At 33.0% G+C, this 12,822-nt stretch overlaps 1 protein-coding gene across 1 annotated transcript; it reads left to right on the forward strand.

The window, feature by feature from the left end:
* Nucleotides 1–3,949: 3,949 nt before the first annotated feature.
* On the forward strand, nt 3,950–11,318 carry LOC123923293 (nucleobase-ascorbate transporter 12-like). The gene is made up of 10 exons (XM_045975980.1): nt 3,950–4,698; nt 4,831–4,928; nt 5,038–5,208; nt 5,366–5,466; nt 6,549–6,684; nt 6,797–6,847; nt 6,950–7,237; nt 8,369–8,603; nt 9,968–10,254; nt 10,779–11,318. Exons 1-10 carry the CDS (start codon nt 4,194–4,196, stop codon nt 10,998–11,000), a joined length of 2,094 nt encoding a protein of 697 aa, XP_045831936.1. The 5' UTR covers nt 3,950–4,193; the 3' UTR covers nt 11,001–11,318.
* Nucleotides 11,319–12,822: the final 1,504 nt, after the last annotated feature.

Consider the following 12,822-nt stretch of genomic DNA (forward strand, 5'->3'; position numbering starts at 1 on the left):
AGTTCTTGATAACTTGTGAAAGTGAAAAACCCCACCATTATATCATATGCATGCATACCTTCATTTTCTACTTGTCTCACTTGTGACTTGCTGACACGCTCACACCACCATGGAGCCCCTATATTTTCTTCTTATTAAACCAAATTCAATTGTATTTGTTTACTCTTCTTACATAAATAAGACAAATTATAGTTTGGTATTAAAGTTTTGATGTCAAATTGTAACGAATGAATATAGGTCTTAGAAAATAAAATAGACCCAAGATGCATTAGTCTATTTTAGGTGATTAACCATATTCTAGAATGATCTAGAAGAATGGCGAGTCATTGATTAGTAAGGAAGATTACCAATGCTATATATAAGGGTATTGGATACATGTAATAAGCAAGCAAAATGAATGAAGAAATTAGTTATTTTTAGCTTAGTATAGTTTGTTAGTAGTTTTTAGAAATTATCCCTTCAATTTATGAACAACCAAAAAGTTGTTCATAACACAAATATTTTAGTTTTTGTGTCTAATTTTGAAAACGTGCGGTTTTTTATGTTTTGGATTACTATAATATAAGAACAAAGTTTTTAACGTCGATAAGATGACTAATCTCCGTATGGAACTTATGGGGATATATAAGGTGAATTCTCATTTTCCAATTGAATTTAGGTCATACGCGGGAGTTATAAATCAAAACCCTGGATTATAAAGATAAGGGTCATGCTAAAAAGTGCCCCCGGGGCACTAGTTAAGCATACTAAAAAAAGAAACAAATGAAAAAGTTAATGATGAGATAATAACTTTTTACATATTAAAACATTGAATGCACAATTTATGAGATGAAATTTTCATATTTATATCCTTAACTAATGCCCGGGAGCATTGTTTAGCATTTTCCTAAAGATAAAAGTAAATGTTTTATTAACTGATAAAAGAAAAATATAATAAGAAAAAAAAGAGTCACACATGGGATCTATATCTTTATACTGTATTAAATAATACAACTACATAAATAAAAATCATGTATGCATCCCGTAAAAGTATCTTTAGTTATTGGTAGCTACTTCAAACATTATTGGAGTGAACATTCGAACATTATATTCTCTACTTTTTTATATTTATAATGTGTGAGTCATATCACTAGAATTCAGAATAAAAACAATAAAAAAAACCACAATATACGTATCAACAATTTTTATTTTTATTTTGAAAAAATACGTATCAACAATTGTCTTAGCTATTCACTGTCGTATTATTCAATTTCCGTGCTCCTCACGTCAATACTTTTTCCACAATTAGGGCACCTAAAACAAATCCTTAATTTTAGGACTGGTTTTCAATCTTAGTCTTAAAAGTATGAGTGTTCCATCTTAGTCTTAAAAGTGTGATAATGGGGTCAGGTGAAGATTTAGATAAATTTTGTAAGCTAAAGATATATCATAATGTCTTTTGGTATAGTTTAAAATAGACTTATAATTTGATTTTTCATCTCATTTTTAAAAAACTAAGAAAATAAGATGAAAAAATAGTTTATTACTATTCAACGTCAGTATAAATTAATAGGGAGAAAAATATAAAGGTGCAAAATTGTATCTAACATAAAAATACAAATGTGCATAATATGAAATAGACTTCCAAAATCCAACTAAATCCACAAAAACTAATGTTGCGGATTGGGCAAAACACTATTTTAGTATTTAGAAGTGTATCTCACTGTTATATCTGTTTTTAGATGTATTAAATTTATAATTACATTCATAATTAAATGTCTCTTTTATTAGTCATTTTAATTCTTAAATATATTTTTAGGTAGTTAATTTAATAAGGAGGGATCCGTTGACTCCAGAAGTAAGTTTTCATTGACTTATTCCGTTTAATAACTCGATATCGGCATTATATTACTTCAATCCAACCGTTGAATTCAAAGATCTTATTGAGTAGATCAACTCCACAAATTTTTATAAAAATTCAAAAAATGTAGTTATGTATTCAGACTATTGAAATTCAACGGTTTTTTAAAAAGTTTGTCGTACGTTCAAATAAAGTTATCAGAAAAAGTATCAAACAGTTTTGAATTTTTATAAAAATTTGTGTAGTTGATCTACTCAATGAGATCTTTGAATTTGGATTGAAGAAATATAATGTCAATATCGAGTTATTAAGCAGAGTAAGTCAATTAAGACTTATTCCTAGAGTCAACGGATCTATCCTCTAATTTAATTCTCAATTATGTTTTTCGTCGGTCAATTTAGTCCATAAAATTAGTAACAAAACAGACACTAAGGATATATTTGCAATTTCATATATCTACGGATCATTGTGACAATGAGTTATACTTCTAATGTCTAAAATGGTGATTTGCCCCGGAACCAAATCACAATTTATACCAATTTGCAGCATTTGAGTTTGACATTTTTTTTTATTGGGTACAAAACCGAACCAAACTTTCAAAGACATTCTAGTTCATTTCAAATGTCAAACTTTAAGATTTCTATATGTATGTTCTGTTTTTTATTGATATTTTACATATTATAATACTCAGTATAAAATGCCAAGACAACTTAGAAACTAATGGTAGAGATTATTTCTTTATCTACACATTTGCTTAGTAATACATTTGAAAGAATAACACTGTGATTCAATGAAGTTGTAGTGTTGTTGGTGTATTATATATTTAATAGTTGTTTTTAAGATGTAATTTGCTTTGCATATTAGTTCTTGAGTACTAAAGGCTGAAGTCTTATGTTATTTGAGCGTCGAAGTCTGATCAAGTAAGATCACAACTCAAACTAATATGTATATTATTGATCGATTTGAATAACAAATTCACTCAAAATCGAACTTAACTTACTTACAAACACCTCTAATATTGATATCATAACTTGAATCACCCTTTGACGTGATATTGTACAAATTAATATGTAATATGATTAGTGTGATATTGACTTTTTGCTTTCCTTCTTCTTATGCTCATCATGCATAGTACATTTGCATTGATGTAAGAGATGACCAATAGATGCAAAAGGCCGATAGGAATTCATATTCGATGTTCACATAAAAGGCATAACATTCTCTCTTAGTCATAAGATTATTGAGTCATTAGGTTTTTAACCTGGGCTTCTCATCCAAAGAGATTGAAGTACCTAAGTTAGATGAAATTTCAAACAAAGTTTGTGGTCGCTGATACTCCAAAGGTAGATCAAATATCCTGATCCAAGTTTGAACGTGAGTTTGCATTTACAGATCATGGTTACATCAATAATCTATTAAGAAAGTCTCAAAATTCATTATTGAAAAAACCCGTGCCCAAATGTTCGATATTCCCGTTGACAATAGGTTTCCATATACTCCCTCCGGTTCTAATATAAGAGAAAATTTACTTTTTATATTCATTCAAAAAGTATGTGATCACCTTTGACAAAAACTTATGTATTCTAATTTTACACCATTTAATTTTTTTTTTATAAATGAATTCTAATTGTAATTTAATTATTTTTTGAATTAATTTGCCTCTATTTTATATTTTTTTAGATTAAATAAGTTTTAAACACTTTATATTAAACACCATCTATTTTATTAAACTTTCCTTCAATTTTGTTTACTATCTTTTTTTAATCCAAACATCCACCAAACCATGTATTTCGCCTTCACCTGTTGTTGTCCCGGGAAAGAAAGAACAACAACACTAGAAAGAAAAAACAAAAACCCATTAATCTCATTTAATTAGTCACTTAATTAATTAATGGGTCTTGTTAACATGTGCCCTTAGGGCACATATTAAGATATACCAAAATAGAAATTCAACATTTAATGATACAAGAAATTTAATGCTTCAAAAGTCAAAATGCCCAAATTAGCATTTAATAATTTCTATTTTTGCTTCCTTAACATGTGCCTTAAGGGCACAAGTTAACATTCTCCTTAATTAATTACAAACGGTGTTCAACTTCAACTTAAGTCCACACTAAACTCAACATAACTCATTCTTCAACCACTCACTTCTTTCTTTCTTTCTTTTTCCACTCCCAACACATTTTCTTCAGTTTCGCTCACTTCCTCACTCTCTCTTTTTCCGTTCCATTCTCTCACATTTCACAAAACCAAAACCCTAACTAACATTCTTACATCACAATCTCACGCGCCACCACTCACCAGATCTATAACCAACCGTTTCAAGCTATGAACAACTAACTTCATCTCAAACATGTCAAATTCCGATCCTAATAACCGTCACCGTCATGGTTCTTGGCCACCGCCAACGGACGATAAACCAATGCCACCTTCTTCTTGGGCGAAAAAGACCGGTTTCAAACCGAAATTCTCCGGTGAGACTAATGCTAGTGATTCCGGTCAGATAAACCGGTTACCTCCTAAGGCTAGAGAGGTTGAGCCACTGCAAGTGGATCTTGAAGCTGGTCGTGTTCGTCCTCCACCAAATGGAGTTGCGCAGAGTGATAATGTTGCTGTTACTGTTCCGGTTGTTAAAGAGCAAACGGTGAAAAAACGGAGGGATTCTGATGGTGTTCCGAGTACTAACGGTCAGGTGAATCCGCCACCGGGAATGGGGACGGGAACGGAACAGCCGTCGCAGGTGCCGAGAACGGTGGGGAGGCGTGAGGAAGTTGTTGATGGTTTGGTTGTTGATGATGAAGGATTTGCGTCTAGGCATGCTCATATGAAGTATGAGCTAAGAGATTCTCCTGGTTTAGGTATTAGTTTCAAATGTTTTGGAATTTTGGAGTTTTGAGTTTGATTTGAATGATTTTTCATTTGTTTTTGTTTCTAATTTTGAAAATTTGATGTTTTTTTTTACTGTGATTGTGTTTTGTGGATCAATGTAGTTCCTATTAGCGTCTACGGTATTCAGCATTACGTTTCGATGTTGGGTTCGTTGGTTCTCATTCCACTTGTCATTGTTCCTGCAATGGGAGGTTCTCATGTGAGTGATTTTCTACTTGTTTAGTTAGTGTTTGTGTTTTATATATGGCATAGTTGTTTGTTGGTGTGTGTGTGTGTGGTGCTGTTATCTAATGTGTGTAAGTATGCAGGAGGAAACTGCTAAGGTGGTATCAACAGTGCTCTTGGTTTCGGGGTTGACTACTCTGTTGCATATTAGTTTTGGGTCAAGGTTACCCTTGATACAAGGCCCTTCTTTCGTTTACTTGGCGCCGGCTCTGGCTATAATAAACTCCCCCGAGTTACAAGCATTAAATGGAAATGTATGTATGGCTGTCTATATTTAAATGGAAATGTATGTATGGCTGACTATATCATGATGTCGTAAGATGTCGTGGGAATTTGTCGTATTATATATATTTTTTTTGGCGGCACAATTGAGACAAAGGCAGCTGATAAGGTTTCTTTCATAATTTGCAGAAATTCAAGCATATAATGAGGGAGCTTCAGGGGGCTATAATTATTGGATCTGCTTTTCAAGCTTTACTCGGATATACTGGACTTATGTCGCTCTTAGTAAGGTATGATTTTGAAATTTTCCGTGCTTGTTTATTTTCTTACTCGTTTGTCAGTACACGATTCATTGTTCCACCAAACAGGATTTATTGCTGTGGACTGAGAGAATGAATGTGTGTGTCACTTTAAAGGTTGTGATATTCAAGTACAAAAGAAAAAAAATCAAAGAGATTAATTGGTTAAGACACATTTATAGGGGCAGAAAATATATACACTCAAAAAAAGAATTCATTTCTTAACTGATTATATTTAATAGATTTTAAATATTTAATGGATTATAAATTACAAACATCATTAGACATTTCATCACAGAATATGAGACTTATGAATTTATCATCATTGTTGGTTATTATTAGTATGTCTTGAATCTGTAAATTACACCCATTTGGAGGATCCAAATCCTATTCCATGCTTAAAGTCTTGATGTGGACTGGAAGCAGTACTTGTAATTATAGGTGACATGACCAACCAATGAAGGACTACAATAATTGAACCGCCTTTAGTACAGACACAATTCAATTTTACTAGTTAAGCTTACTCATTAGCATTTAAATAATTGAAGAATACAATGATATGATAGGACATATATAACAATTAAACACAGACTATAATAATAGTTTGTTCATGTTACAGGTTAAACAAATTGCTCTAAAACAGTGTTGGGCAAGTTGCTCTAAATATATTTAAATTAGCTGGATAAGAAAAGTACTTTCGGAGTAGTTTATAAGTACTTTTCAAAGGAAATGATGTATATATTTTCTTTTCATCATTAATTAAGACTGTCATCTAATTTTGGTAATGGGTTGGTTTAGAGATTGTAATTTTCAGTTCTCATAGCTGGGATCATTCTTCCATTGAAAGGGCTGCACATAGCTCGTTTGAATAGTATTTCCCCATGGTTCCTTCCCATCCATATCATATGCATCAACCCCCTCTCTTTGGGTGCAATGTGGAACTTTGTCCTTTGCCTTTCGTCATGATTTAAATCATTTCAGTGCCTGTGTGTCCTTTATGAAATGAAAACATTTCATACTATTTATGTTCAATGTAGTTGATAATGACCCTCATTTCATGAATTTCCTTCCAGGTTGATCAATCCTGTAGTTGTATCCCCAACTATTGCTGCAGTTGGACTTTCATTTTTCAGTTATGGATTCCCATTAGTCGGTAAATGTCTTGAGATCGGTGCAGTACAGATATTAGTGGTTATTGTTTTTTCCCTTGTAAGTTTGTTTAATTAGCCTATTACTTTGTTAAAATATCTATTTAATGTGGTGCATATTACTTATTGCACTGGGCTAAAATTTGCCATCTGTTATTTCCTGCTTTCTGCAGTATCTTCGTAAGATATCTGTTCTTGGACATCGCATATTTCTAATCTATGCTGTAAGTTGAATGCTAAGTTATCTTTTTAAATTATTCAACAGTGGTTGAAATAAATTTCTATGGTGTAATAAACTATATCTGTTTTCTTCACCTAACTGCCAGATTCCTCTTGGTCTAGCAATTACATGGGCATATGCTTTCTTGCTTACTGAAGCAGGATTTTACAACTACAAAGGGTGTGATGTAAATATACCTGCATCAAATATGCTTTCAGAGCATTGCAGAAAGCATTATTCTAGGATGAAGCATTGTCGGGTTGATACTTCTCATGCATTGAAATCCTCTCCATGGTTTAGATTTCCCTATCCATTACAATGGGGTACTCCTGTCTTTCACTGGAAAATGGCTCTTGTAATGTGTGTGGTTTCCCTAATCTCATCTGTTGATTCGGTTAGTTTCTTGTCTTTTTCTGCTTTTGTTCCTGGACTGTATTTATCATAATTCTATCCGAATATGTTAATAATTTGTCTTGCTTGTCTGTTCAAAATTTATTCTGTCTTGTGTTATTATAGTTAAAAAAATTCTACTGGACACTTGTCTCATCTAGATAGATTAATCTTTTTCTTATATTTGACGTGCTTTGGTGGAAAATTATGATATGGACCTCTACCAAAATGATATATTTTAATAAAATAATGGCTTGGAGTTGGATGCATGTAGGAAACTTGTATATGCTATTCAGTATTCACCTAAGACTATTTGTGACTTCATTTTAACTGCAAAATTTATCAGTGAAGGGACAAAACTTTTGAGAGTGAAGTGACTGTTGTCAATTGTCATGGTCTATCAGATCCAAAAATAAAAACAGATGTCAGCTTGCCATGTTTCTACATGATTAATATCTTTTCTTTTTGCTATTCTTCTTTCCATTTCAAGTAGATATCAACTGCAAGGGCTAGTAATTTAGTTTAGGTTCTATCTTCTTGGGAAATGACTGGATCAGTGAAAGTAATTCTACAATTGGCAAGGGCCTGTTTTGTTTGAAAAAATTGTTTTAGTTTCTGTTTTCAATAATAAATAGTGTCACATTTTTTTCAGTTCTTTTCGAAGATTTGCAAATGAAATGGTGAAAACAATATAAAATTGTTCACTGTTTCTTATACAAATATTTGAAAACAGAACCAAAGTGTCGTTTTTTTGTAATTTAAGGTGAAAAAGGAAACAAAAATAGAAAGCGTTCCTTAACCCAATCTGATTCTAAAATTTCAAGAGTTTTAATGACTCAAGCAACTGTGATTAGTCATATATTAAAATGTACTAATTTAGAAGTGATTAACAACTAAGAAAGGGCATCCAAGGAAGGATTGTAATCTTTGTTATGTTCTATTTGCAACTAGTTGATTCCATGATTCAAACCTATTACCTCCTATCACGTGACAGTAGCTCCAACCTTTGTGCCAAGGCTCCCCTTCTAACAATATACTATCTCAAAATTAAGACAATATATTCGTATTTTTGTCTATATGCAGGATTGTCAAATCACAAAAAATTGTTGATATTCATTTGCTGTAAACATTGCAGGTTGGCTCATACCATGCATCTTCTTTATTGGTAGCATCAAGACCTCCAACTCCTGGAGTTCTTAGTCGAGGAATCGGTTTGGAAGGTCTTTCCAGTGTTTTGGCTGGTCTCTGGGGAACTGGAACTGGATCTACAACTTTAACTGAAAATGTTCACACAATTGCTGTGACTAAAATGGGAAGCCGTTGGGCAGTTCAACTGGGTGCATTCTTTCTGATACTGTTGTCACTCATAGGTAAGATTCTTTTATAGTTCTGTTCTTAAATTTAACCTTCATCGAAAGTACACTTATTTTATTAGCAATGAGCTATAAAAATGAAAACTGAGAACGCCATTTGGTCTATGCATAGTTGCTATTTCTCAGAAGAAACTCGTGCAGTTTGGCTGTTTGCGATTTTATTTACTATTCAATTTTGTTGGTTTCACAATCACTGAATTTACATTTTTCTGGTCTTTGGCAATTAGGCAAAGTGTTGTGTTAAAGCATATGGTGATTACAGCTGTCAAAACGGGCTACCCGGCCATAAATGGGCTGGTCCGAACGGGCTTCGGGTTTTATCGGGCTGGGTCAAAAAAACACTATTTAAAAACTGGCTCTGAAAATACTATCCGAGCCCGTATGGTGTTGACATTCCAAAGGTTACTGAAATTTAAAAGTTAAAAGTATATGACGATGACACTCCATAGGTTGAAGCTGAAATTTGAAAGTAAAACAAAATTACAGGTTACTGAATTGTGATTTAAGTCTATGAACTACTGATAATATATTTTCCACTTTTTGACTTGCTGTTTAATGTATTGGTGAATGTAGTATGGTTATAAAAAACAGGATTTATGTTGCATTCTTCAGACCAGTATTTTTTTTGGTGCCAACAATTTGTGGTTCTGCATATGGTTGATGCTATCACAGAAAATATGATTATATAATATTTTTGAAGTTGCGGTCGCTAGTGCGTTATCTTAGACCAATTCATGAACCTCTTCACTGAAGAATCATAAACAGACCCAATCATGGAACATTAAAAACATTGAATTGCTCAGTTATATTTTAAGTATTCTATTGGTTCTGAATTCTGATATATGTATGACATTGCCAATTTGCCACAGCTTTTTCTGAGGTATCTGTCCTTTATACCTTTTTGATGCCAAGTGGTTCAGGGGACTGACTTTTTGTATTTTGCATGGAAAATTCATTTCTGAAATATGGTTGTATAGTAATCCTTTTAGAACTGTGATTCAGAGTAAAATATTACCTTCAATTTTTCTGTTAAGTCATAATGGCTCTTAAAGCAGTACTGTTCCTGGCATTACATAAAATCTCATTCTAAAGAAAATAGTGTCTGCTAAAAGGTGTACATAATTTCTCCGAGATAATTTCAAAGTTCCCCTATCCATATATTTTGTATATATATGTGGGTTATTCATTGCCAAGTTCATCGTCAACGTAACAGAAACTTCAGAAGTTGTAGATTACTTGTGCTAATGGTATCCCTTCTTGGGGATGCATAAGCCATAGGACAACTCAAATATACAATTCATTCATAGAAAATATTTCATGCAAATTTATCCATGTTTAATCATGCTTATTCTGTACAACAGGTAAGGTTGGAGGGTTCATTGCTTCAATTCCTGAAGTTATGGTTGCTGGTCTCCTCTGCTTTATGTGGGCAATGCTCACAGCATGGGGATTATCAAATCTACGGTACAGTGAGGCTGGAAGCTCTCGTAATATCATCATAGTTGGGTTATCATTGTTTTTCTCTCTTTCCATACCTGCTTACTTTCAACAATATGGCATCTCTTCGAATTCCAACGTGTCTGTGCCAAGTTATTTTCAGCCCTACACTGTTGCTTCCCACGGACCTTTCCATAGCAAATATGCAGGGGTATGCCATTATGTCATGCTATGTATTTCACTATTATGAAGTCCTTGAATTTGCCTGTGTCAATTTTTGTGATATATATTTGTTACCAATTGTGAGATTTTTGGAAAAGATAAGTAATCCGAAAGCCACTTTAATCTCTCAGGTTGGTGGCTGCTGACAAAACTATGTTATATTGCATATTTATCTTCACGATCTTGTGAATGGAAGCTGAAGCTACTCTCATTTAATAGGGAATAGTTTGTTGCTTCCATATGTTTTAAGGTCAATTATGACTTCTTGAATTCAAGCAGTCAACTAGCTAATATGAATACGTGGAGTTAGCTTTAGATATGTGGTTCCCTCTTATTGGTTGACATTCAAATGAGTGTCACTAAATTATGTAGGTCCCATATAAATTTGGTGGGATCTATATCAATTTCGACCGATATAAAAATGTGTGCTGCCAGCACTTCTGTTTATTTGTATATTTAGTTCACATGTCTGGATTTTTTGAAAGAGTACTAGTTAATCTGTTCCTTTTGCAGTTGAACTATGTATTGAACACACTTTGTTCACTACACATGGTGATAGCGTTCCTTGTTGCTGTTATCCTGGATAATACTGTACCTGGCAGTCGGCAAGAGCGAGGGGTATATGTATGGTCTGAACCTGAGGTTGCCAGACGGGAGCCTGCTGTTGCTAATGATTATCAGCTACCCTGGAGAGTTGGTCGGATTTTCAAGTGGGTGAAGTGGGTTGGCCTGTGAAAGATTGGGATTTTGATGGTTTACATTTTTCATATTTATTGAATGTTTGTGAGACACCAAGTAATTCACATATCTGGGGCTCAATGATGGATAGTAATAGGTCATGTTACATAGTAAATTCATATACATTTTAGGGTGTAGGAAGGGGTGGGGGAGATTAGTAGGGTCTATTGGTGTTGTAATTTATTAGATTAACCATGTATGTAGTTCTGATTCATTCAAAATCTCTAGGTTTTTTTTTTCTTCTTCTCTTGCTTTAGTGCGAGGTTTGACAAATCATTTTCAATGTATATATTCTCCTTTTACTAGTTTCATACAGCTTCATTGTAATTCCTTGATGCAGCAAGCTATATATGTTTCAGATGTCCCATGCCCGTGGTAGAAACTATAATCTACAGCTTATGTTAGGTGCATTTATGAAACTAAGGGTGCGTTTGATTTGCTAAAAAACAGGGGACTGGATAGGACAACTTTTGTTGTATTCTGTTTGATTTGAAATTTGTTTTGGGACTGGACAAATTAGATAGCAAGGGACAGGACAAAAATAAGATTTTTTGTCCCTCACTAAACCACGGGACAACTTTTTGTCCACAGTACAAATATAAAAAATTACGAAAATACCCATTTTATTTTCGAATATAAAAATATTATCGTCATATATCTTTCCGGTACAGGTTTGTCCTGTTCTGTATTATCTTATTCTGTCTTGTACTGTTCTGTCCAGTCCTTGCTGTTTTACGAATCAAACCCACCCTAAGATTATGGAATTAAGAGTACATCTTCAGGTCACGAAAGGTCTACGCTTGTTAGAATGTCGCTAGAATCCTTGATGTTTGTTTCCTTATCTGTCGGAATCAAATGTTCATTTCATTATTTGAGTCTAAATTTAGTTTATTTAACGTTGTCCGAATATTTTCCTTCTAAATTTTCATTGTCAAAATATAAGAAAATTGTCGATTAAAAATAGCTATTATATGGAATTACTAGTATGTTAAAGGCAGAATTACTAGTTTTATAGAAAAAGAGGGACTACAATGATGGCAGTTTTATCCATTTATTTCTTCTGTAAGCTTGATGCTCAAGTGCCGGCTAAAAAGTGTATTTTTGCTTATAATAGTGACATATGGGAGTATTTTTTTTTAAGTGAATTAGTGTGTTGTAACTTAAGCTACTCTGTCGCTATTTGGCCAATGGTTGTGGAAATGTGTAACAGATTGTATCATTATCATTTTAGTGACCATTCGTTATAAAAATCCGTTACTCTTCAACAACTGTTACTAATAGCATTTGATCATTTAGATCACTACCAACAAATACAATTGCATGTATCATACCACCATAAACACCCCTTTAAAAACCAAGCAGGGCCATTTCTATGATTTTAGTGGCCTAAGGGTGAATCTATAATTTGTGCCTTAACTATTAAGTAGTATAAAAAATTTGAATTCCCAGAAAAAACATTAAGAAATTTTGTTTAATACCTAAATACTTATACAAAACAATTCATACATGTATTACTTGATGCAAACATGCAAAATCGTTAACAATTGTGTTTAATGTTCTATAAGAAAAAACTAGGGATGACTGATGAGTTGCAAACTTGTAGAGAGAAAATAGAGAAAGACGATGAATGTGTGTTGATATGCAACGAGCTTCCAAGAAAAATTTGATATTTCATATGAATAAGGGATACATGCGCAGAGATAATTTAATCATTGATACTTACATATCATTGTATCAATCATATCAAGTATCATTGTACCAAATTCTTATTTGATACTTGATACAATTATACGATCACCGAAAGAGAATAAGAAGCAAC

The sequence above is a fragment of the Trifolium pratense genome, linkage group LG4 (genome assembly GCF_020283565.1).
Source record: "Trifolium pratense cultivar HEN17-A07 linkage group LG4, ARS_RC_1.1, whole genome shotgun sequence".
Classification (NCBI taxonomy): domain Eukaryota; kingdom Viridiplantae; phylum Streptophyta; class Magnoliopsida; order Fabales; family Fabaceae; genus Trifolium; species Trifolium pratense.